Source organism: Dicentrarchus labrax, unplaced genomic scaffold (assembly GCF_905237075.1).
Source record: "Dicentrarchus labrax unplaced genomic scaffold, dlabrax2021, whole genome shotgun sequence".
NCBI lineage: Eukaryota > Metazoa > Chordata > Actinopteri > Moronidae > Dicentrarchus > Dicentrarchus labrax.
In genome coordinates this window covers 11881923-11907063 of record NW_026136715.1, presented here as the reverse complement: position 1 = coordinate 11907063, position 25141 = coordinate 11881923, and the positions used below count along the sequence as shown (strand labels likewise).

General features: G+C 40.4%; 1 protein-coding gene across 2 annotated transcripts; it reads left to right on the top strand.

Moving 5' to 3' along the window:
• Positions 1-849: 849 nt before the first annotated feature.
• Positions 850-24726, top strand: dnah12 (dynein, axonemal, heavy chain 12). 2 transcript variants are annotated; one of them, XM_051424545.1, is made up of 74 exons: positions 850-978; positions 1164-1388; positions 1537-1624; positions 1722-1748; positions 1848-2040; positions 2128-2191; positions 2314-2472; positions 2564-2759; positions 3148-3336; positions 3451-3604; positions 3689-3780; positions 3882-4060; positions 4148-4283; positions 4390-4515; positions 4603-4737; positions 5155-5348; positions 5432-5675; positions 5773-5958; positions 6065-6265; positions 6408-6602; positions 6697-6818; positions 6907-7042; positions 7151-7297; positions 7437-7556; positions 8030-8186; positions 8299-8471; positions 8572-8724; positions 8810-9049; positions 9387-9632; positions 9768-9887; positions 10005-10114; positions 10256-10439; positions 10577-10717; positions 10798-10881; positions 11135-11323; positions 11435-11554; positions 11741-11929; positions 12007-12158; positions 12361-12499; positions 12651-12817; positions 12957-13212; positions 13356-13652; positions 14741-14919; positions 15137-15329; positions 15473-15634; positions 15736-15930; positions 16195-16328; positions 16415-16577; positions 16677-16757; positions 16863-17039; positions 17149-17280; positions 17414-17503; positions 17595-17735; positions 17830-18071; positions 18170-18317; positions 18417-18562; positions 18662-18876; positions 18963-19155; positions 19246-19438; positions 19565-19737; positions 20283-20423; positions 20555-20713; positions 20839-21134; positions 21225-21478; positions 21603-21743; positions 21842-21979; positions 22058-22291; positions 22395-22583; positions 23142-23245; positions 23339-23543; positions 23662-23799; positions 23897-23988; positions 24074-24141; positions 24326-24726. In XM_051424545.1, the coding sequence occupies exons 2-74, from the start codon at positions 1183-1185 to the stop codon at positions 24517-24519; spliced, it is 11916 nt and encodes a 3971-aa protein (XP_051280505.1). In that variant the 5' UTR covers positions 850-978; positions 1164-1182; the 3' UTR covers positions 24520-24726. The 2 variants fall into 2 exon arrangements, with proteins under 2 accessions (XP_051280505.1, XP_051280506.1); XM_051424546.1 differs by lacking the exon at positions 850-978 and having other exon boundaries at positions 1152-1388.
• The last annotated feature ends 415 nt before the right edge of the window (positions 24727-25141 follow it).

Below are 25141 nucleotides of genomic sequence, written 5' to 3'. Positions count from 1 at the left end.
TCAGAACAGGCATGGTGGAGGTGTGCTGATGTTAACTATACTTAACAGAGTTGTGATGAGAAATAGCAGAGTGTATGAAAGAGAATTTATATGCACGTCTTTAGTCTTTAGCCACAATCAGTTCTAAAAAATAGTGTAAAACGGGACAATGAGACATTTCAGTATTGTCCAATGGGCTCATTATGACTGTGCCACCTGCAAAACGTTACAGTGTGATTGTTGTTAAACTCACTACGAGAGGAAAGAGGACACAATTAGAGTTAGAATTGCAGGAAGATAAATCTCCACTATACAAACACCATTATGCTCTCACCCACAAAAAACAATAAAACATTTATACAATTAAATGTAATAGTTCTATTTTTAATTTCATAAAACCATAAAGATGAAATTTGGGTTTTATGTTGTAAGGCATATCACACATAATAAATATTTGTATTAATAAATATGTTTATCCAGCCATATTTTACATTACTATAATATATTATTGCTGTATTTGTATGTATAATATGTATTTCTTGTCTATTTAATGTCGTTTTGTGTTTCAGACAATAGACCTTTTTCACAGCAGCCATTCTGACATTAAATTATAGGGTAAACAGCGGTGTACAGGTCAGACAGAGTCAGGGTGTCGCTATTACGCATGTTTTCTCACTGGAAAGGCACAGTTACACTAACTCGAACAGAACCTTAATTAGTCTCGTTGGTAGCACCTGTGATTACCCTACTATTTCATGTCAAAGGGCTGCTGTGAAAAAGTTCTGTGACCCTCAGCTCGTAGATATTAGCAACGGGAATCAACATGACAAGCCCCGCCTCCATCCTATGGCTACCCTGTTTATTGTTTCCATGGTAACGACGCTGTTAACTTGAGTCTCAGAAGTGCCTTCAGATGTAAAAACAAAAAAATTGCGGCAATGTAGTCAAGTAGTTACTGACCAAATAACCAAAGCGAGAAGATATTGAATGAAAGAGCAGGTAAAGGGATAGCTAATAACTATTGCAACTAACTATTAGCCTTTAAGATAACGACTGCCACATAACGTCAGTTTGTTAAATGTAACAAGATAACTAAGCGAACAGCTGCAACGTTAACTAAACTAGCTTAGCCTTAACAAGCAACAGCTGTAAACGTAGTTGTTTTACCTTCTGGTTCTTTTCAGTGGGTTGCTGTTTACAGGAATGGCTACCGCTCCCGAAGTTTTCGAAGCCTCGGCGGCGAAGGGCATGTCGAAGTTTCCAGTCCTGCCCCCGATTGAAGACATGCGGGATGAGGTTGGACAGGCAGCTGCGGTAAAGGAGGATATGGCGAAGAAGATAACGGTTGACAAGAAACTGCTGAGGCACAAGAGGAGTAAAGTGCAACAAGAGCAATTCCATATGATATTGTATGTTTTCACTTCAGCTGCTCACTTCTGTCAGTGCCTCAATGCCACAACTAAAGGAGGATGATCTAATGTAACGTTGGCAGTAAATCATTACATAGGCTATTATATTGGTCTGCAATGTGACAGTTTGTTGACTGAATTGTTACAGGGTGTCTAGAGCGATGAAGGCTCACAGACAGAGCAATGAGAGGGAAGCAGAGCCCAGCCAGCCACTAGAGCCACAGTTTCCATCTACTGTATGACAGTTACCTACCTCTGCAGACATTTTAAATATACATTTCTATTAAAATAGTCCACAATATAATGGGGTGTATTTTAATCATTGCTTTACAGATGCTGAGTGATAAGCGGAAGCGATTGGTAAGTTGTCTTTTCACTATTTAATCTGACCTGTAAAGAGACCTACCCTATGTATATTTTTGTCATGACTCTGCTATTTTATTTGGGTACCGTTTGAAGATGGACTACATGTTCCTGAAGAAGCGGTGTATGGAGAGCTGCCCATTTGTTCCAGTCCAGCAACATTTGTTGGACTCCATTGTTGCCCGAGTCCCGCCTAAACTTAAAGAGAGCCCTGAGACAAAAAAACTACTACAGGAGCTCTGCAAAGAAGTCAGCGATGACTACCACAGTGTCATTGTCAAGCACACAGGTATTGCCAGTTATTTGTTTATGTATGTATGTATTATGTTTGCAGACTACATGTAGTATGTCATTATGTCATATTCCCTCCCTCTAGTGGACACAGACTTAAAGAATCCAGACAAAGAAGGGGTTATCGCAGGAAAAGCCACCCAGCCAAAGTGAGTGTCTAATGTACACAAATGATGCACAATAACCTAATAGTAGTTGTCTATTTTTAATTCTTTAAAAATCTTTAATTCTCCTTCTGTAAAACACATTTCCAATTTTTTTTTTTTTGCAGAATTCTTGATTTCTCTCAACCTTGGCATGATAGCTTTATCAGAAGCCGCAAGATGATAAAAACAAACTTGCACATTCTTCATCCGGTAATGCAAACTGTCTTGGATATTGGCTACCAAATGTTTTCTCCACTGGTCCTGGTTGATCTTTCAGGGTGCAGGTATGGAAAGACTAAATGCAAAATGGCACAGCTAAAATAAGCCCATAACTAATTTTTTATTTTATTTTATTTTTGTCTTCTGCTGGTTCAGGGCTTCAGGACCCGTGGACTGTAAAAGCCTACAGAACAAAATGGCTGTGGAGTGTAAGAGGACCGAAGATCGGATCATGAATACCTGGTTCCCCAAAGTCATCCACTTATTAACAAGTAACGATACGCTGAATGGTGTTAAAGAGGAAAAACTGGACTCCTTCTACGACTGTGCGTCCACCCTCATCTCCAATCAGGTGAGATAATGCTGATTTAATTTTGGGCTTGGATTTGACTAGAGAAAAGTCAACATGAAGAAATAAAAGTTAAGGTTATTTCACTAAATATTGAAATACGGCACTTGAATATAATATTCATTATGTTATACTGTCCTACATTGTATTTTTAGCAACCCAGTTGTTGGAGACATGAATTAAAAGTCCACTTATAGACACCTTGACAACTGAAACTTGTCAAGGTTTGAGTTTTTTAATGCTGCATGTATAGTAAATAAATGAACTGGTCAAGGAATATTGTAAGCAGTAATGAAAATACATGTTACTAATCAGCTAATGTGTTTCTGTGACATGCAAGTCCCTCGATTACAAATGTACTCACTAACATTTTTCTTTTGTAAAATCCCAGTTGAAATCCCTGCTTCAGACAAGTGTAGAGGAGTTTGTCAATCTGTTTGATCCGAGCAATCGCCATCTCCTGCCAGTCTTTCGTATGGCCTTGACATTTGATGATGAAAAGATGGAAATTTATCCCACCTTACAAGATCTGGAAGCTGCTGTTTTTGAGATTCTTAATGCCATCACAAATACACTGCAGGTGAGGTTATGTACGTGTGATAGCCATTTTAAGGAAAATTACCACTTTCTGGGGTATTTTTCATGTAAAATTGTATTTTGAGCAAGTTTTGATATCTCTGACATTGATCCACAGAGAGTACAGACGGTCCAGTCATGGCTGACACAAGACACATCTTCGTTTGTGGATGCCAAGGTGGCTGATCACGTACTTTTTTGGGCTCATGCCACTTTGCAGACCGCTGTGTGCGAAAGTTTAGAGGAACCTGACGAGCATTTTCAGAACTATGGTGAGCCTCCATATTCCAATAATTCTTACCATCACCCCACTGATTTTTATTATTTTATAATTACTTTTTTTTTGTATTTTGCAGTTGACAACTATGACTGGCTAGTCAATGGAACTGCACAGGCTCAAGTGGAGAAGTTCATGGCAGAGAATCACTCTTTTGATGAGTACACTAAGGTAATAAAATAAAGAGTTTGATTCATGCTGTATATGTTATAGACCCACTGCCTTGTTACCAGTTTTTCTGATAACTGTCAATGTGTAATCTTGCTGCAAAGCAAGTGGAGGAGTTTCATGTTCTGTCAAAGGAGATTGTCAACCTCCCAGCAAAAGCCCACTTCACAATGGTCCATCTGGACTGTGAAGAGCTAAAACAGGGGCTAGCCAACAAAGCCAACAACTATGCTGAAATACTTTTGAGGAAACTGGTCACCAGCCATCGTGAGCAAACTCTACAGTGAGTCACTTCTTCTTTAACAAAACTGTCTCTCTGTGTCTAACATGCTTAGATTTCTTTAAAAATACTTTTTGTGTCTGTTCAAAGGATCTGCTCTGAATTTGAAGCCATCAGACAGAACGCTCTGAAAATACCAGAGAACACAGATGACATGTCTCAGATTATTGATTACATTAATCTGACTAAGACAAAGGGTATTCCAGAGCTTAATGAAAAAATAAAGGTGAATATAATTGGTTCTCCCTGTTGTATCTTACACTAAAACATATTGATTTCAGTAATCTCAAAATCAATTCTAACATAATTAACTACCACATTGTGTTCTACAGGAAGTCTACTGTAGACTGATTTACCTCCTGGAGGTCCACATCATTGAGCCAGGGGATATGGAGCTTAATTCGACCGTCTTCCTCTGGCCACATAAAATCCTCAGTGTCTTTGAGCTCAGTGATGAGGTAATGCTTTTGTGTCTGCTGACAGCAGTATATTATGGTTGTTTTTCTAAGGATGACCTGACTCCGGATAGCTATGTCATTTTCCAGGTGATGCAGAAGGCCAAGCAGAAAGGGGAGCAGGAGCTGATTGCTAAAAGAGAAAGATTAATGATACAGCTGGAAAAGTTGGGACGCAGGATAGAAGAGTTCCCGCATTGCTCTGAGCTGGATATGATGCAGCAGGTACAGTGTCATTAGCACTTTCAGATAACCTTGAATAAATAGTTCCGAAATGTATATTTGCTTTCTTACTGAGAGTAATATGAGAAGATCAATACCACTCTCGTATTTGTCTGTACAATATGAAGCTACATCCAGCAGACAGTTAACTTAGCTTAGCATAAAGAGTGGAACAGCTAGCCTTGCAAAATCCGCCTTCCAGCATCTCTAAAACTCCTGGATGTCACTGCCCCTGGCCAATAAATAGTACATTTTATAGTCATGTTAAAATATGTCTACAATTTCCTTGTCAGTGTTGGTACAATTTAAGTAGTGATCAGAATTTTACAAAATCCTCCCAAAGCCTAATTTTAGTGTGGATTTCTGGCAATACTATTACATCAAATGGAAAATGATTGTCTTGTCATCACTTTTCGGCAGTATGTAACAGATGTCAGAACAGTTCAGAAACTTCTCCAGGAGGCTGAGGAGATGATCGTCTCCATTAACAAAGAAGAGGCTTTTTACAAATGGGATACAACATGTTACCCAGAAGTTGAGGTTATCAAAGACCGCATTGAACCGTATCAGAAGCTGTTTGGAAATGTGCTGAAGTGGCAGCTCACAGAGAACAGGTGGGATTTCAGTTTGGTGAGTGTTTTAAAATGTTTGCATTAAAACACTTCCCCTGATAACAATTTATCTTCTTCATGAATAGATGGATGGACGGTTCCTTCCAGGAGCTAGATGGCGAGAGCATGGAAGTAAAAGTGGATGAATTCTTTAGGGAGATGTTCAAGACGCTGAAGTTTTTCCAACAGAAACGGAATAAGGCTGATCAAGAGATGGAGAAGGTTGCTGGGAATACTCGGCAACGGCCTGGTGAGGATGACCCAAAGAAGCAGGAAAGCCCCACAGTACTTTTGTGCTCTACTGTAATGGAGCAGATCAAAGAGTTCAAGGTACAGTATGTAAACGTAATTTCAAAGGGGTCGTTTAGTACATAAAGTCTTGTTTGCTGATGCTTAACCATTATGTGCAATGTGTTTGTGTCAACAGAACCATATCCCTATAGTGTCCATCTTGTGTAATCCAGGCATCAGAGCTCGCCACTGGGGCCAAATGTCAGAGATAGTGGGGTATGACCTCACTCCTGATTCTGGTACTACACTACGCAAAGTCCTCAAACAAGACCTTGCTCCTTATCTGGAAGAGTTTGAGTCTATCAGCGCTGCTGCTAGTAAAGTGAGAACTGCTGAAATTTTGTGCTTGTTCGTAAAGCTATCAATAAAAACCTTAATATTAAATTGATGCTGAATGCTGTATACGCCCTTACTATGTGACTCCACAGGAGTTTTCCCTGGAGAAGGCTATGCAGACCATGGTGCATATTTGGGATGCTATTTCTTTCCACCATCAACCTTACAGAGAGACCGGAGTGTCTATCCTGACCGCCTTGGATGAGATTCAGACAATGCTAGATGACCAGATTGTGAAGACTCAGACTATGAGGGGCTCGCCATTCATCAAACCCTTTGAAAATGAGATCAAGGTTAGCTTTAAATGTTCCAAGTTTATTCAGCTTTTATAGTGATAATAGTGAGAATATATTTTTTTTTGCAAGGCAGTTGTACCAGGTGAGAGTTATTTTAACTCTGCCTTCAGAGATTTAACTGTTTTCTCTGTGACCTCAGGTGTGGGAGGAGCGACTGCTTCGTATCCAGGAAACAATTGATGAATGGCTGAAGGTGCAGGCCCAGTGGCTTTATCTGGAGCCCATCTTCTCTTCTCAAGACATCATGCAGCAGATTCCGGAAGAGGGACGGCTTTTCCAAACTGTTGACAAGAACTGGAAAGAAATCATGAGGCACTGCGTTAAGGACCCTAAGGTAGTCATCAAAAAAGCTTCTGCTGAATTCATTATTCTGACAAAAAGAAAATCTGAAAGCTGAACTGTGTGTGTGTGATGATTTGTAATCGTAGATCCTTCCAGCAACGTCGCTGCCTGGTTTGCTAGAGAAACTGCAAGATTCTAACAACCTCCTGGATAGCATCATGAAAGGACTGAATGCCTATCTGGAGAAGAAGCGTCTCTTTTTTCCACGGTAAACAAAACAATTTTGCAGTATTTCTTCTGTGCAGTTCTTTGTTATTATTGCAGATTTTGATACTTGCCACCAATGCCGCTGCCAGGTTCTTCTTCCTGTCCAATGACGAAATGCTGGAGATTCTGTCAGAGACAAAGGACCCACTGCGAGTGCAGCCCCATCTAAAGAAGTGCTTTGAGGGTATTTCCAAACTGGACTTCCTACCCAATCTGGATATCCAGGTAAGGAAGTCGACACAAATTGTTGTTGTTTGCATGACATCCTGGTTGATGAACTTTTTAAATTAATTAATTAATTAATTTTATAAATTGCATACTGCTCTTGACTAGGCCATGTATAGTAGTGAAGGGGAGCGTGTCCAGCTAATCCAGCACATCTCTACATCTGAAGCCAAAGGAGCTGTGGAGAAGTGGCTGGTGCAGGTGGAGGATTTGATGCTTCGCAGTGTCAGAGATGTAGTAGCTCGGTCCAGGGTGGTGAGATTACTGTTTCACATACCTTATATAATAGACACTACTGTGATTTGTTAACACTAATACCATTATTTTTGTGTATGGATCACATTCTGTGGTTCCTCTCATGTGTGTGAACATAAATATGAGGTTGTACTGACAGGCCTACGCTGAGACAGCACGGAGCCAGTGGGTCAAGGAGTGGCCTGGGCAAGTGGTGCTCTGCACCTCACAGATTTTCTGGACCTTGGAAGTTCATGAAGCCATCAAAGCAGGGGCTGATGTAAGTTTTTATATAATTTTTTTGTAGAAGATTTCATTTTTTTCTTCTTTTTTACTTTTAAAATACTATAAATTACAGTTTAATGAATGGAACTGATGTTTAGTGTTTTTCTGAATACAAGAAGATTAAGTTATGAAGATTTAAATTTGTAAGATTTAGTTAAAATTAATTAAGATAATGCTGTACATGTACAAACCAATAGTGATAGACTTAGATTAGATTAGTGATTAATTGGTCTGCCGATTAATTTGGCTTTAGACACATCTACAGGGGGACTTGCCATTGTGGCTGCTGTGGAACAATGTTAGTGCCCCCCCTAGTGAGTTTTGGGAAGGTGATAAAAAAAAGTTGATTTTGAGCTTTATACTATAACTCATTCATCTTGCTGTATTTGTCTTCTGATCAGCATGACATAATAACAGTATAACCTTGTGAAAAGGCTAGAATAGTAATTGGGCTTTTGTTCTCTGTAGGGTTTAACTAACTACTATCAGCAGCTCCAGAATCAGCTGAAAGACATTGTGGAGCTGGTTAGAGGGAAACTGCCCAAACAAACACGAACCACTCTGGGAGCCCTGGTCACAATTGATGTCCATGCCAGAGATGTGGTCATGGATCTTATTGACAAAGGTACCTAATGGCACAGAATGCAGAGTGGACTGTAACAGCACTACATATACTGTTTGACAACAGTACCAAGAAAAAATGCTTTAAGAATAAAATGTGTGTCCATTTTTACCAGGTGTTTCAAATGAAACTGACTTCCAATGGCTAGCCCAGCTTCGTTACTACTGGAACAATGACAATGTTCGTGTTCGCATAATCAACTGTGATGTGAAGTATGCCTATGAGTACCTGGGGAACTCACCACGCCTGGTTATCACTCCACTGACTGACAGATGCTACAGAACCCTGGTAAAATATCTGACTAATAGCCATCTTCCTAAATACATTTTTTATTGGAATAATGCAGATTGATCAGATATTTTAAACCTGACCTGTCCTTCTGTTTTAGATTGGGGCTTTTTACCTGAATTTGGGTGGTGCACCTGAGGGTCCAGCTGGAACAGGAAAGACAGAAACCACCAAAGATCTAGCCAAAGCTCTAGCTGTGCAGTGCGTGGTCTTTAACTGTTCGGATGGACTCGATTACCTCGCTATGGGCAAAGTAACATCCACAGGATATTTCTATTCTAATGACATAGTATTATGCAAAAACATTTTTTAACGTGTTGGGGTGCAATCTCTCATAGTTTTTTAAAGGTCTGGCTTCATCTGGTGCGTGGGCATGCTTTGATGAGTTCAACCGTATTGAGCTGGAGGTGCTGTCTGTAGTGGCCCAGCAGGTTCTCTGCATCCAGAGGGCTGTCGAGCTGAAGTTGGAGTACTTTGACTTTGAAGGGACCATGCTCAAACTCAACCCCAACTGCTTTGTGTCAATCACAATGAACCCTGGCTACGCAGGACGCTCGGAACTCCCAGACAACCTAAAGGTCTTTAATTAGCAAACAATTATTTTATCAGGGATTGTGGGTTGGGATTGTCAGATATGACTAAATTGGCTGTTACTACTTCTACGCTTCAGAGCCATCAAATCATTCTATTTCGCTTGCTGACAATGCACTGATAGAGCTTTTACACCCCTTCAGTATAATGTAACATCTTTGGATGAATTCAATAGATTCCATTTATTATTTTATATAACAATCTCAGGACACTTTTCATATAGAGCAAGTCTAGACCATACTTTCTATAAGTGTGTGTGTGTAACTGTCCAACATGGCAGGAACACGTTAACAACCTAACTTTTTTTTTCATTTTTCTGTGCAGGTGTTGTTCAGAACAGTGGCCATGATGGTTCCCAACTATGCCCTGATAGCAGAGATCTCTCTATATTCATACGGCTTCCTCAATGCCAAACCACTGTCAGTAAAGATTGTGATGACATACAGGCTCTGCTCAGAGCAGCTCTCCTCCCAATTCCATTATGATTATGGCATGAGGGCTGTCAAAGCTGTACTTGTGGCTGCAGGGAACCTCAAGCTCAAGTTTCCTGATGAGAATGAGGACATACTGGTATTTGTGCTGAAACGAATGCATTTCCTAAATATTAGTCCATATTGTTTGTTTTCATTGAGAAATTCTTTTGTTTGTCAATTAGTTTGCAGTTTTTGACCCGTTCACATTTTTTCCATGTGTTGTAACATCCAGCTCTTGAGGTCAATAAAGGATGTCAATGAGCCCAAGTTTCTCTCCCACGATATTCCGCTGTTCAATGGAATCACCAGCGATTTGTTCCCAGGCATCTCCCTCCCTGAAGCTGACTATCAGGTCAGATATTTTGCTGCCATTACGTATTCTTTTGTCCTAGATCCCATGATACCTGTGTATTTATTAATAAACAGTTACAATTAATAATTGTAACTGTTTTTTTCATATCTATGGCAGCTGTTTCTGGAGGTTGCTGAAGAGTGCTGTAAAAAGCACAATGTACAGCCAACACAGGTCTTCATTCAGAAGATGATACAGACATATGAGATGATGATAGTCAGGCATGGGTATGTTGTATTTCAATTTCACATTTGCCATATTATGATGTCGTGTTTAGCATGTTTACAGTTATACAGTATTTCATGCAACTTGTAATATTTTGAAAGATGATATTGCATGAAGATTTTCTTCTTCTTTCTTTTTTTCAGGTTCATGCTGGTGGGAGAACCTTTTGCTGGGAAGACCAAGGTGCTACACGTTCTAGCTGACACACTGACTCTCATGAATGAGAAAGGGTATGGTGAGGAGGAAAAGATCATCTTCAGGACATTGAACCCAAAGTCCATCACCATGGGACAGCTCTTTGGACAGTTTGATTTAGTTTCTCATGAGGTAGACCTGTGCTTTGGATCCTCTCGTATTTATTCTGTTTCACATCTACATATTTACAGTATTAATGTAAAGCAGGGACAACAGGTGGCCCTTTCTTCCTGTTAGTCTTTTAACTTTTTGTTTTTCCCCATTGTTAGTGGACTGATGGGATTGTGGCCAACACATTTCGTGAGTTTGCATCAGCTGAAACACCAGACCGTAAATGGGTGGTGTTTGATGGTCCCATAGATACACTATGGATTGAGAGCATGAACACTGTGCTGGATGACAACAAAAAGGTACACAATACACAGTAAAAATGTTTAATATTTATATTATCCTTGAGTAAGACCGTCTTTGCATTACTCTTCCTCCACAGTTGTGCCTGATGAGTGGTGAAATCATCCAGATGTCCAATCAGATGAGTCTGATTTTTGAAGCAATGGATCTATCACAGGCCTCTGTGAGTTAGATGTTTGGAGTTAAATAGATGACTTTTTTGACTATCCTATCTTATAATGTAACCATTGCTAGTTTTTTTTAATGGTTGCCTTTTTGCTTTAATGAAACTTTAATAAATGTGCTTGATAGGATGTGGAACAATTTTTCATTAGCCAATGAGAGTTAACAATGTACCTAACTAGATTTGCAGGATGTAATTGGATGTTATAAAAAGGTCTTCTTTTGGTTTTGTTTGGTTATTTTTCCCACTGCAGCCTGCCACAGTCAGTCGATGTGGTATGATATACATGGAACCATCTCAGTTGGGCTGGGATCCCTTAGTGATCTCCTGGATGAACACTCTTCCTGAGGCTCTGCAGAGCCCAGATAACCAGTCCCTGCTGCTGGAGCTCTTTCACTGGCTCCTGCCGCCTACCTTCAGGATGCTGCGTAAACAGTGCAGAGTAAATAACCCCCAGCCCCAGACACAAATAGCTGTAGAACATTTATGAGTTTACGCTGTATATACTATATAAAAGATTCCTTGTCATAATGGATTGTGGTCGTGTTTACAGGAAGTGGTTTCTACGAACAACAGTAACATCGTGGTGTCTTTGTGTCGACTGTTTGAGATGCTACTCACTGAACCTGTGAAGACGTCTTCTGGGGATAAAAATATTCGTACCTGGATCATGGTAAAAAGACTGAAACATTTTGAATAATATTATACCCTCATTTATTCAAAACTCTTGCTTTGGAACTGCACTTGACAAACATTTGCACCTCCATGCAACATTTCAGTGTTTTTTATTTGCACTTTCCACTTCAGTTAAATTATAATTGTGTACACTACCTCCCCTTGTCTTTCTTTTTGATTGCAGGCAGCATTTGCCTTTTCCCTGGTGTGGTCTATGGGTGGCAGCTGTGATGCAGACAGCAGAGAGAGGTTTAGTAAGTTCTTCAGGGTGACTGTGTCGGGAGAGACAGAAGAACATCCTATCCCTGCCGCTGTGGGGAAATGGGAGTGTCCAATGGATGAGAAAGGCCTGGTGTATGACTATTTCTATGAGGTAATATGTTGTTACATCCCTCAGAGGTGTTTCACTTGTGTTTAAATGAATAAATCTTACTGTAATCTCTTGCGCAGTTTAAAGGAAAAGGCCGCTGGATTCACTGGAATGATGGCATCAAGAACGTCAACCTAGGGGACAAAAACACCAAAGTTCAAGAGATCATTGTTCCCACCATAGACACAGTTCGCTACACCTACCTCATGGACCTCTGCATCAGCTACGGAATGTCAGTATTCAAGAGGATCACAGTGGCACCGATGCATACAAATATTTAGAGCATTATTGACATAAATTATTGTTTGACTGCCATATATATTGGTTTCCATTGAGTATTTTTTCATTTTAATTTAACCTGGATTTATTTACATTTCAGCTGACAAAATGTTATTTGGTTTTTTTTGCAAAACCTTTCCTATTTCTCTGCTTAGGCCTCTCCTGTTTGTTGGTCCTACTGGCACTGGGAAGTCAGTGTATGTGAAGGAGAAGTTGATGAATAATCTGGACAAAGACCGTTATCTACCCTTCTTTATCAATTTTTCAGCTCGCACTAGTGCAAACCAAACTCAGGTCAGCATGTAACAAGTATAAATGAAAAGATGTCCTTGAAAACCTTTTGGATCGATAGGAAAATGTTATTAGATGTAATAATCAAAACAAACAAGAAATGATTGTTCTTTTATTTGTAACTCATTTGTTTTGTAATCATTGCATCGTCCAGAATATCATCATGTCCAGGTTGGATAAGAGGAGGAAGGGAGTGTTTGGGCCTCCCATGGGAAAGAAGTGTGTCATCTTTGTAGATGACATGAACATGCCTGCACTGGAACAGTTCGGAGCACAGCCTCCTGTGGAGCTTCTTCGACAGTATATGGACCATGGAAACTGGTATGAACTATCCACTATTACATGCCAATAAAACGTCAACACAAGAAAACGATAAGGAAGATGACTAAATGTACTGTATTAGAGAACCTTAAGCACTGTTCAGTAAACAGACAGACCTTATCTTTTTATGCTCTGGCAGGTATGACCTGAAAGATACCTCTAGGATCACTCTTGTTGACCTCCAGCTCATCTCAGCTATGGGGCCCCCTGGTGGTGGGAGGAATGCTGTGACGTCCCGTTTTCTGCGGCACTTCAACATTTTTAGCATTAATGCCTTCAGTGATGACACCATGGTTCGCATCTTCTCCAGCGTGGTGTCCTTCTATCTCAAAAACAATGAATTCCCACCTGAATATTTCACAGTTGGTAACCAAATAGTGTCAGCTACAATGGAAGTGAGTCACCCAAAAACAGTGATACCAAATTAACTGTTAATGAGATAGATGAATAGTTTTTCATGTGTAAAAGGCTCTTATCAATCATATCTTGTCTCCTCCAATACATTTATTCTTTGCTTGTATGCTTTTAATTCCCATAGGTGTATAAGGAAGCCATGGACAACTTGCTTCCCACTCCTGCCAAGTCTCACTACACCTTCAACCTGCGGGACTTCTCGCGAGTTATCCAAGGCTGCCTGCTTCTGAAGAAGCAGTCTCTGGAGAACAAACGCACAATGATACGCTTGTTTGTCCACGAAGTCTTCCGTGTCTACTATGACCGCCTGGTGGATGACAAAGATCGAGCATGGCTCTACCAGCTGATGAACAGCATCCTCAAAGATCACTTCAAAGAGTCCTTTGACCAGGTGTTTGATCACCTCAAAGAAGGCAATAAAGTAAGTTGAGATTTTTTTATTTTTTTATTTTGCAGATTAGAATTACATGAAAGCAACAAAGATAACAAATAGTGTAAAGTGCAGGGAGAGGCAGAAAACCCAGATGGGCTTATTTAAAGCCTCCACCTAAAATTTCATAGTTATAAGGAACAGGAAATTGACATACAGAGAATATTATAACTACATAAAGTAATAACAAACTGATAATAGAGAAAAATAATATATAACATCAACAACAAGTTATAATGACAACAAAATAACAATATGAAAACAAAAGTATGAACATGATATAAAAGTGTTTTTGTGTGTGAATTAGAATTTTAAGACAGCAGTTAAATGGACTTTTAGACATCTTTTGAAACATTTTATAGTTTTTTTGCCAGATGGGAAAAGTTATTCCATAATTTGGTACCCCTAAATTTAAAAGTAAATTGACCTCTGCACGTAAAAAATCTTGGGGGATGAAGATCTAAAGATTGTCGCGTTGGCTAAGAGTGAACCTGAGAATTAAATTTAAAATAAGTCTTAAAGTGCTCTGGAAAGTTTTCATGATCTGAATATACCTTATAAATAAAAACACATATTTGAGAGATATTGATGTCATGAACAGTAAGTATCTGGAGTTTCTGAAAAATAGGTACAGATACATGTGACTCAGATCGGGTTGCCATCCTAACAAAACATTTCTGAAGAACCAAAATTCTATGGAGTGAAGTAGGAAAGGTGCTTGCCCAAACTATATTACAATATGAAAGATGTGGATAAATTAAACTGTAATAAAGTGTAAGAAGACAGTTTGTGGTAACAAGATTACTAATCCTCCTAATTATACCGATAGATTTATTTATTTTAAGAGATGCAGTTATACTTGCTTAAGTGTCATGTCGTTTTCTATTATTATGTTTCACAGTATCTTAGTAAATGCAGGAAAGCTGCTTTGGCCTTTTTGTCACTGTGATATATGTTTTCTGGATATATTTTTTATTCATTGCTGTATTTTAGCTCTACCAATATGAAATAGGTAAATACAAATTAAATAGGAAAATCTATATGTTTTAATATGCGTCATATATTTTCCTCTTTTTTAGCTGGTTGAGGAAGACATGCGAAATCTTCTCTTTGGTGACTACATGGACCCTGACCTGGAGGACGATGAACGCTTGTACGCTGAGGTGCCCTCAATGGAAAGCTTTGCTCAGGTTGTGGAGTCGTGTCTTGATGAATACAATCAGATGAACAAGAATCATATGAACCTCGTCATCTTCCGGTAAACAGCTCTCGTATTACAGAGTCAGTTTGACTACATGCACTGCAAAAATAGTAGTCTCAAGCTATATAGTATTAAATATTAAGATCTCATTATAAATTAAACAAAAGATAAGATTTGACTGAACATACAAGCAAATGGCTTGAGCTTTTTTGAAGTAAGTCAATCAATATATATTTGTATAACTCTATCCTTGCATGGAAACTTGATTATGAAGCTATGTCCTGGAGCACCTGTCCCGTATCAGCCGTGTGTTGAAGCAGCCAGGAGGCAATGCCCTGCTAGTGGGAGTGGGAGGCAGCGGACGCCAGTCCATCACCCGTCTGGCCACATCCATGGCCCACATGACCATGTTCCAGCCTGAGATCTCAAAGAGCTATGGCATGACTGAGTGGAGAGATGACCTCAAGGTCAGCTTTATGATTTAGACTTCGTTGTCCAGTCAACTTGATGCGTTACCTTTTGATCCCTGCCTGTGATTCTTTTGCATTTTCAAACAGATGAGGAAGATTTTAAAAACACCCTGTCTCCCTGCTTTTTTCTTATACTTTAGATGCTGCTGAAAAATGCTGGAGTGAAAGGTCAGAAGACAGTGTTCTTACTAACTGATGCTCAGATAAAAGATGAGGCTTTTCTAGAAGACGTGGACAGTGTCCTGAACACAGGGGAGGTGCCTAATCTGTTTGCCATAGACGAGAAGCAAGAGATCATGGAGGTAGGCTGTCACATAATGTATGTATACCCTTATAGAGCAAAGTATACCTTGTATAAAGGCCATCTTCAAATGTTGCTCATACTTTATCTGTCTTTCTCCAGACAGTACGTCCCATTGCCCAGGCTGGTAATAAGAATTTGGAACTGAGTCCTTTGACTCTTTTTGCTTTCTTTGTGACACGCTGTAAAGAGAACCTGCACATTGTTGTTGCCTTCAGTCCTATTGGAGACGCCTTCCGAAATCGCCTGCGCCAATTTCCATCTCTTATCAACTGCTGTACCATTGACTGGTTTCAGGTACTGTATTGGCATTAGGATTGGCGTGATTGCTTGTAGTTGTATTTTATATTTTATCTTTAGCAAAATACACTACATATGATAGACACAGAAAATGCTAAATACTATCTATGTATTAGTTATGTGTGCTCCCTGGGCCAGAGATACCAGGAAATTCGACATGGGTTAGCTCATACACAACATTTTTGGTGTCAGTAGTCTGCCTTTGTATGCTCTTGTCTTTCTTCCTATCCCCACTATCCTTTATGCTCTCTGCCCTAACAGCCATGGCCAGAGGAGGCTCTTGAGCGAGTAGCCAACTCCTTCCTGGAGTCACTGGATATGAGTGAAAATGAGAGGCAGGAGGTCATACCCATCTGCAAAACATTCCATACCTCTGCCAAACAGCTCTCACAGAGGTATGACATGGGATTATTTATAGCTTATATATTCAAAGGTAAAGTATGTTTATAAGCCCTTTATGGCACTGTTATTTTCATTGCAGATTCCTCTCTGAGCTAGGTCGCCATAATTATGTGACACCCACATCCTACCTGGAGCTGATTGCAGCTTTCCGTCTGCTACTCACTCAGAGAAGAGACACTGTTATGAAAGCAAAACAGAGGTATACTAATGGTCTGGATAAACTTGCCTTCGCTGAATCTCAGGTATATACAGCATTTTTTACCAGAATTGTTTTTTGTGTTTGTTTTTAAATTACAAAATGTTCAGCATACCTTTTAATAATTAACAATCTTTCTCTGCAGGTTGGTGAGATGAAGAAGGAACTTGTAGACCTGCAGCCCAAACTAGAACAGGCAAAAATAGACAACACCAAAATGATGAAGGTGAATTAATTTTACGTCTTCAGTCACCCTCAACATTGACCTAGATTGTGTATACCAGTGTGCTAAAATATATTGAGTGTAATTGTTTAATGTGATGACTTTCAGGTGATTGAAGTGGAGTCTGTAGAGGTGGAAGCCAAAAGTAAAATTGTGCGTGTTGATGAGGAGGCAGCAACTATAAAAGCCAATGAGGCTCAGGCTCTAAAGAATGAGTGTGAAAGTGACTTAGCTGAGGCCATCCCTGCCCTGGAGGCTGCTCTGTCAGCCTTGGACACTTTGAAGGTGAACACCCTTCAACTGCACTGCTTCTGCTTCCTTGTATCAAAGTTCAGCCACTCAGACAATCACAGTATAGGCAGTTGAGTAAGTTGAGCTGCCTGTTTCGTTTCAGCCCTCTGATGTCACAATTGTGAAGTCGATGAAAAATCCTCCTTCAGGGGTAAAGCTGGTGATGTCAGCTGTGTGTGTGATGAAGGATATAAAGCCGGATAAGATAGCTGACCCAGCTGGAACTGGAAAAAAGGTTAGACTGAGGATAAACATTTCTACTCATTTTTAGACCCTAAAAACACTGCCAAAGCTCATAATAACAAGAAACTTAACATTGCAACTTGTAGTAATGTCACGATGAGTAACATGTTTTCTTTATTGTTTAGGTTTTTGACTATTGGGGTCCAAGCAAGAAACTACTGGGTGATATGAATTTTTTACGAGATCTTAGAGAATATGACAAGGACAATATTCCTGTGAGTGTCACCGTCTACATTCTACGTTCATTATTTGACACTTACAATTTTGTATTTTGCTGTGACTAACTCCTCTACTCCTTCTTTGCAGGTCCCAGTGATGCAAAAAATCCGTAGTGAGTACATGACTAATCCTGACTTTGACCCCAGTATAGTGGCAAAGGCCTCCTCTGCAGCAGAAGGCCTGTGCAAGTGGATTAAAGCGATGGAGGTGTATGACAGGGTGGCCAAGGTGCAGTGTTTCTGGCTTTGCATAGACTTTTGTTCTATTGGCTTGTCCTGATAATGCACTTACACTTATTCTTTGATTTCAACCACTCTTTTAGGTTGTGGCCCCTAAGAAGGCCAATCTCGCAGAGGCGCAGGAGTCCCTGGCTACTACAATGGCTCTGCTGGACCGGAAGAGAGGTGAGCTAAAGGAGGTTGAGGACCGTTTGGCTGCCCTTCAGAAAACCTTTGAGGAGAAGACAGAGGAGAAGGCTCAGCTGGAAATCCAGGTGGATTTGTGTGCCAGGAAGTTGGAGAGGGCTGAGAAACTCATTGGTGGTCTGGGCGGTGAAAAGACCAGGTCCGGATGATCCATACTGTATATATTCTATTGGTTATTATTTTCTGCAAAAAACATAACTACAGTACACCACTGACTGAATTAATGTCTGTCTTAAGATGGTCTAAGGCAGCAGATGACCTGCAGAGCACGTATGACAACCTGACTGGGGATGTTCTCATCTCTGCTGGTGTCATCGCCTACCTGGGGGCCTTCACTGCTGGCTTCAGACAGGACTGCACCAAGTCATGGACCAAACTCTGTCAAGTAACAGTCCTCCAATGCTTTATTTATACACTATTTTTTTTAATTCACACATATTTAATTGCTTATTGTCTTTCTTCTCACCTACCTTAATATCTGTAGTCTAAGAAAATTCCATCATCAGATGACTTCTCTCTCAGTAAGACCCTGGGAGATCCCATTAAGATCAGGGCTTGGAACATTGCAGGCCTTCCCAGTGACTCTTTCTCTATCGACAATGGTGTCATTGTCAGTAATTCACGTAGATGGTGAGTCTGTATTGCTGAAATGTTTTGAAGTTTACGACCAGAAAAGGTGTGTACTTCAACCTAAGATTCATTCCATCCTTAATGTTTGCATTCTTGTAGGCCCTTGATGATTGACCCTCAGGGTCAGGCCAACAAGTGGGTGAAGAATTCAGAGAAAGACAGCAACCTGAGTGTAATCAAGCTAACAGACGGGGACTACATGAGGACTCTAGAAAACTGTATTCAATTTGGAACACCCTTGCTGCTGGAAAATGTAGGAGAGGAGCTGGACCCCTCACTGGAACCACTGCTGCTTAAACAAACCTTCAAACAAGGTGCTGTGAATGTGAGATGGCTGCCAAGGGGGACAACTGGGATTTTGAATTTAAAACAAAAACAATTTATTTTTTGTTTCATCTAGGCGGTGTGGATTGCATCAGGCTCGGGGAGAGTGTGATTGAGTATTCCTGCGATTTCCGTTTCTACATCACCACGAAGCTGAGGAACCCACATTACCTACCAGAACTAGCCACCAAGGTGTCCCTGCTCAATTTCATGATCACCCCGGAAGGCTTGGAGGACCAGCTGTTGGGGATTGTTGTAGCCAAGGAGAGGTAGTGCTCATAAAATGGTCATGCTGGTATACCACTGTTTACTTCTCATCACTTCTTTAGAACATTGTTTCTGATTTATCTGCTCTACAGGCCAGAACTGGAAGAGGAGAGAAATGCACTAATCCTGCAGTCAGCTGCTAATAAGAGGCAACTAAAGGAAATTGAGGACAAGATCCTGGAGACACTGCAGTCCTCTGAGGGAAATATCTTGGAGGATGAGAGTGCCATACAGATTCTAGACTCTGCAAAGATCATGTCCAATGAGATTACCAAGAAACAGCAGGTGTGGACAATGCACAAATAAATGCTTTATAGAGAAAATGAGACATGGATTGTGTTTATGACGAGTCTGATATTTGGTAATCTGATATAATATAAATATAATTCCTACTGTTTAAACATTTCCCAGATCGCAGAGAAGACAGAGATCAAGATAGCAGAGTCTAGAGAGGGTTACAGAGCCATTGCCAAGCACTCCTCCATCCTGTTCTTCAGCATTGCTGATTTGACAAACATAGACCCTATGTACCAGTACTCTCTCAGCTGGTTTGTCAACCTCTACATAAACTCTATTCAAGACAGGTGAGCTATGCACATTTGTGTTCTGCAGTGTCCCAAAAGAGGTAATGCATTGAGACCAATATGCTGAGAATTTGTGACGGTACCAGCTATTCATGTTCCCTTATTTTCTCAGAATCTAATGAAATAAACCAGAAATGCTGTTAGATTTAGAAAATATATGTGTCATCACTTGTGGTAGACATGGTGTAATTGTCTCCAAATCATCCCTAATGTGTTTTAACCATTTTCAGAAATGTCCGACCAGTAAACCACACAGAGAAGACATGCAACACCATTTTATGATCAAAAACAGAGGAGGAGTTACTTGTAGATTAGCAGATGTGCCCGCAGACACAGGAATTGTGCATTTTTGTACAATAACATCACAAGTTGCAACTGTAGACATTCTGAATATGTTTCCTTGTACTCTAAGCATATTTGAGTGGGACACACTAGTGGCAGGAGACTGTGTCCTTTACTCACAACTTTTAGCATAGCATTTTTAGCTTTTAGGAGTTGGTCTGTGTTAATTGGAAGCTTCCTATGTCTTCTCTGTTATTAATCAGCAACAAGTCCAAGATCCTTGAGAGGAGGCTTCGATACCTGATTGATCACTTCACCTATAACCTGTACTGTAACGTCTGCCGCTCTCTGTTTGAGAGGGACAAACTTCTCTTTTCCTTCCTCCTCTGCTGCAATCTACTCCTGTAAGTGTTATTGCTACTGGGGCATATTGGTTAAATTGATTAGATGATTATAATTTGATTACAGCTTTTAACCATATGAAGTTTTACTATAGGAGTTTTATGTTGTTCCATGTTTTTCTGTTTTCACTCAGAGCAAAAGAGGAGATTGAATACACTGACCTCATGTTCTTGCTGACCGGAGGAGTGGGCCTGCAGAACACCATTGCTAACCCCGACCCCACCTGGCTACAGGACAAGAGCTGGGATGAAATCTGTAGAGCCAGCGAACTGCCGGGCTTACAAGGAATAAAGTAAAAAGCAACACTCAACAAAACATGCTTTTTTATTACTTGTTATTATTACTACAATTTCTTTGTTTGCCATTATAAATGTGTTTTGTCTGATGGAGTGAATTGAAGTGTTATTTATTCCACAGAGAGGCTTTCATCAAAAGCCCAGGAGACTTCAAGCCGATTTATGACAGCAAAGAGCCGTGCAACATTCCTCTGCCCACTCCATGGTGTGAACGACTCAATGAGCTGCAGCAGATGATCATTGTTCGCTGTCTCAGGTCAGATAAGATAGTACCAGCTGTGACTAAATATGTCACTGGCAAACTGGGGAAGAAATTTGTCCAGCCCCCTCCCTTTGACCTAAGTAAGAGCTACCTGGACTCCAACTCCACCATCCCACTCGTGTTTGTGTTGTCTCCAGGAGCTGATCCAATGGCTAGTAAGTCCCTGCAGTACCAATGACTGGCTGTCAAGGTTTTACATAATGCTACTCTTCAAAATCATTAAAAATAACAACATCCCTCCGCAGGCTTACTCAAGTTTGCCAGTGACAAGGAAATGGATGGTGCCAAGTTCCAGTCCATCTCTCTGGGGCAGGGCCAGGGACCCATCGCTGCCAAAATGATATCCACAGCCATGCAGGATGGGACATGGGTGTGTTTGCAGAACTGTCACCTGGCCGTTTCCTGGATGTCCACCCTAGAGAAAACCTGTGAGGACTTCAGTCCAGCAACATGCCACCCAGACTTCCGCCTCTGGCTCACAAGCTACCCTTCAGCCAAGGTAGAGCTCATTGCATTTCATTCGGCACATGTGTAAAAGTTAACGAAGCAGGAAAGATAGATAGATAGAGCTTTTTTTCTGATCATAGTCCTAAAGAAAAAAAACTGAAAAACTTTGATATTAGTTTCCAGTGACCATCTTGCAGAACGGGGTGAAAATGACAAACGAGCCTCCAACAGGACTCCGACTCAACCTGTTACAGTCTTACTTGTCAGATCCTGTTTCTGACTCAGACTTCTTCAATAACTGTCCCGAGAAAGAGCTGGTGAGTTGGGGAAGCTAACTTACATTTAGTGTGTGGCAGGAATTTGTGTTTATTTGTGTAATAGGTCAGTCACATGAAGGACATTCTTTTTCTACTAGATTTGGGAGAAGCTCCTGTACGGACTGTGCTTCTTTCACGCTCTTGTTCAGGAGAGGAAGAAGTTTGGTCCACTTGGTTGGAATATTCCCTATGGCTTCAATGAGTCTGACCTTCGTATCAGCATCAGACAGCTACAGGTATTCATTCAGAGTTTCAGTGGCTAGGTTTGTACATCACAAGACTCTAAAATGGATTACATTTTTTTTCCTTTTTAGCTCTTTGTGAATGAATATGATGAAGTGCCCTTCGAGGCCATAACTTACCTGACCGGGGAGTGCAACTATGGTGGCCGTGTGACAGACGACTGGGATAGGCGGCTCCTGATGACCATCTTGGCTGACTTCTACAACAAGGACATCATTGAGAAACCCCGCTACCCTTTCTCACCTAGCGGCGAATACTATGCCCCACCTAAATCTAACTATGAGGACTACATTGTATTTATCAAGGTAAAGCCACTTGAGATAACACATATAAAGAGCATAAATATTTATTTTTATGTATATATGTAATGACTTTGAACTGAATAACAATACATTTGTTATGTTCTAGGAGCTTCCATTTAGCCAGCATCCAGAGGTGTTTGGGATGCATGAAAATGTTGACATTTCCAAAGATCTCCAGCAGACAAAGCTACTGTTCGATTCACTGCTACTCACCCAGGGTGGCGGAGCTAAGGGAGGGGCAAGCTCTGGAAGTGACAACGCACTGTATGACATAGCGAATGACATCCTCACTAAGGTATAAAGTTAATAAACTTCCTCTTCATTTAGCTATTTTTAGCCATGCTAGTGTCGAGGCTCTAGGGGTGGCGGTAGGTTGACTACTTTGGTTACACTGAAATATCTCACAAACGATTGGATGGATTGCCATGAAACTTTTTACAGACATTCATGGTCCTGATCCTTTGAATTTCCTCACCAGCAGGTTTAAGTTTTCACCTATCATGTGGAATATCTCAACATCTCTTTGATAGATTGGCACAACATTTTCTCCAGACATTTGTACTTTGCTGAACCATGTTCCCCTCAGTATGACTTGTAATAACTTTGGTGATCCCTTAACATTTGCAGAGTCTTAGATTAGAGATATCTAGAGAGTGTTATTGTGTCTCTTAAGTGAGGCACTAAACACATTGGATTGGGTTTAATATTTTGGAAGGAAATACACATGGCACCAGTGCAGGTGTAGCTTTCCACTAAAGTGCCAGTTTTCATTTGTGTTTACCTAACCATGATTATAATTTGAATGCGCTGCCTTGTATATTTTTTAATTAGCTGACTTGCTTATTTCTCCCAGCTTCCAGCTAATTTTGACACGGAAACAGCTCTCTTGAAGTTTCCAGTGCTCTACGAAGAGAGCATGAACACTGTTCTCGTTCAAGAGATGGAGCGCTACAACACGTACGGACTAACGGCTGAGTCCAGATTTTTAAGACATACAGCACATCATTACCTATTTCATATGACTGAACTGCTGTTTTTGCTCTCCCTCAGGCTGTGTAGTACAATCCGTGTCAGTCTACAGAACCTGTTGAAGGCCATAAAGGGTTTGGTAGTGATGGATGCAGAGCTGGAGGCAGTTGCAGGCAGTTTAATTGTGGGCAAGGTCCCAGAGAAATGGGCCAAGCGTTCCTACCCTAGTCTCAAGACTTTGGGCAGCTACATTACTGACTTTCTTTCAAGGCTCAAGTTTTTACAGGTGAGACTGCTTAATAAAGATCATTTAAATGAACAGCAGAAAGGACTGTAATCATATGGGAGATTTGTTGAGTTTGTTATTCCACTCAAAGTTTCACTTTTACTTTGTGTGTCTGTAGGATTGGTATGACACCAGTAAACCCAATGTGTTCTGGCTGTCTGGATTCTTCTTCACCCAGGCCTTCCTAACTGGGGCTATGCAGAACTACGCCAGGAAATACCATGTCCCCATTGACATGCTTGGCTTTGATTTTGAGGTCAAAAGGCTTTCACTTTCCTTCTCCACCTCAGATCTTCTCGTAGCACTAAGGGTAAACTGACCTGTGGTTTAGTTTTCATGGTTTTATGTTACAGGTTCTTCCTATATATGAGTCAGACGCATCGCCTGAGGATGGTGTTTACGTTAATGGATTGTTTCTGGATGGAGCTCGATGGGACAAAGGAAGGTAAATGTTCAGTAATTATATACCATTATAATATTGACATGCAAAGAGCATTGATAAACCTTAACTATTGTCTGTTCCTCATAAGTGGAGTTCTGGCAGAGCAGCACCCCAAAGTCCTATTTGACTTTATGCCCATTATCTGGATAAAACCCAGTAAGTATTACCATACTTTGTACACTGCCAAATGTATGACAAATAAAATGTATGCTGTGTCTATTTCAACCCCATTATTGTTAACATGTTGCTGTATTTTTCTATAATTATAATTTCCTTTTCATATTCCTGACTCTTTGCTTCTGATTTTCTTCATTTCTTTGCTTCCTTCTTTCCCATTCAGGTCAAAGGAAGAATACTGATCAGCCTCAGCAGCTGTTTGTCTGCCCTCTCTACAAGACCACTGAGAGGAAAGGCACCCTCTCTACCACAGGCCACTCCACCAATTTTGTAATTTCCATGATGTTGCCCACAAGCAGGCGCCCCCAATACTGGATCAAGCGCGGTGTGGCCATGCTCTGCCAGCTTGATGACTGAAGTCAGAAAACCGTTCAAGACTCAAGGACCTTACTGAGACACATTAAACACTTAAGCACCTTTTCTGATTCTCTGTTCCTGCACAATGCATGTCTGACATAATTTATTCCAAAAATATTAACTATAAGATGCTTAAATTCACAAAGTAACAAAGTGTGCAACAGATCCACTGATTTCTCAATAAATAAAGGACGCAAGTAAAGTAGAGTGCGCTACATTGGTTTTATTATATCTAAGAAACTTTAGAAACATAATGCATGCAGCCTCTTATTTCGTTCCTGCACACAAGTACTGTACATACTATACATAGATTCTGCCAAGTGTACAGCAACTCTTACTCAGTTAGCAACTTAATACTCCACTTTTGCCTTTGGAGTTTTTACACCAGTTCATCATAAAAATCCCTATGTGGCATCAAGCAGGGTAACTTTAGAAAAACATTTACAGTCATATACTGCACCAGTAATGTGGCCACAAGCCAAATGTGAGGGAAAAAAAACTTTCTAAAATTGGCAGGTAATAAGAACCAGGAACACTAATAACTAAGAACCTTAATGTTAAACTAGTGCTGGTGTAAAAGCTTGATCATCTTGCTTGTAGACTGAATCTTATCATTGTAAAT

Bases quoted from the DNA above. Each gene is read 5' to 3' on its own strand.
- dnah12 (XM_051424545.1), top strand. From the start codon at position 1,183: ATGGCTACCGCTCCCGAAGTTTTCGAAGCCTCGGCGGCGAAGGGCATG. The intron at 6,819-6,906 runs GTAAACAAAACA...TGCCGCTGCCAG, and splicing joins AAGCGTCTCTTTTTTCCACG to GTTCTTCTTCCTGTCCAATG. The intron at 21,980-22,057 runs GTATTCATTCAG...TTTCCTTTTTAG, and splicing joins TCAGCATCAGACAGCTACAG to CTCTTTGTGAATGAATATGA.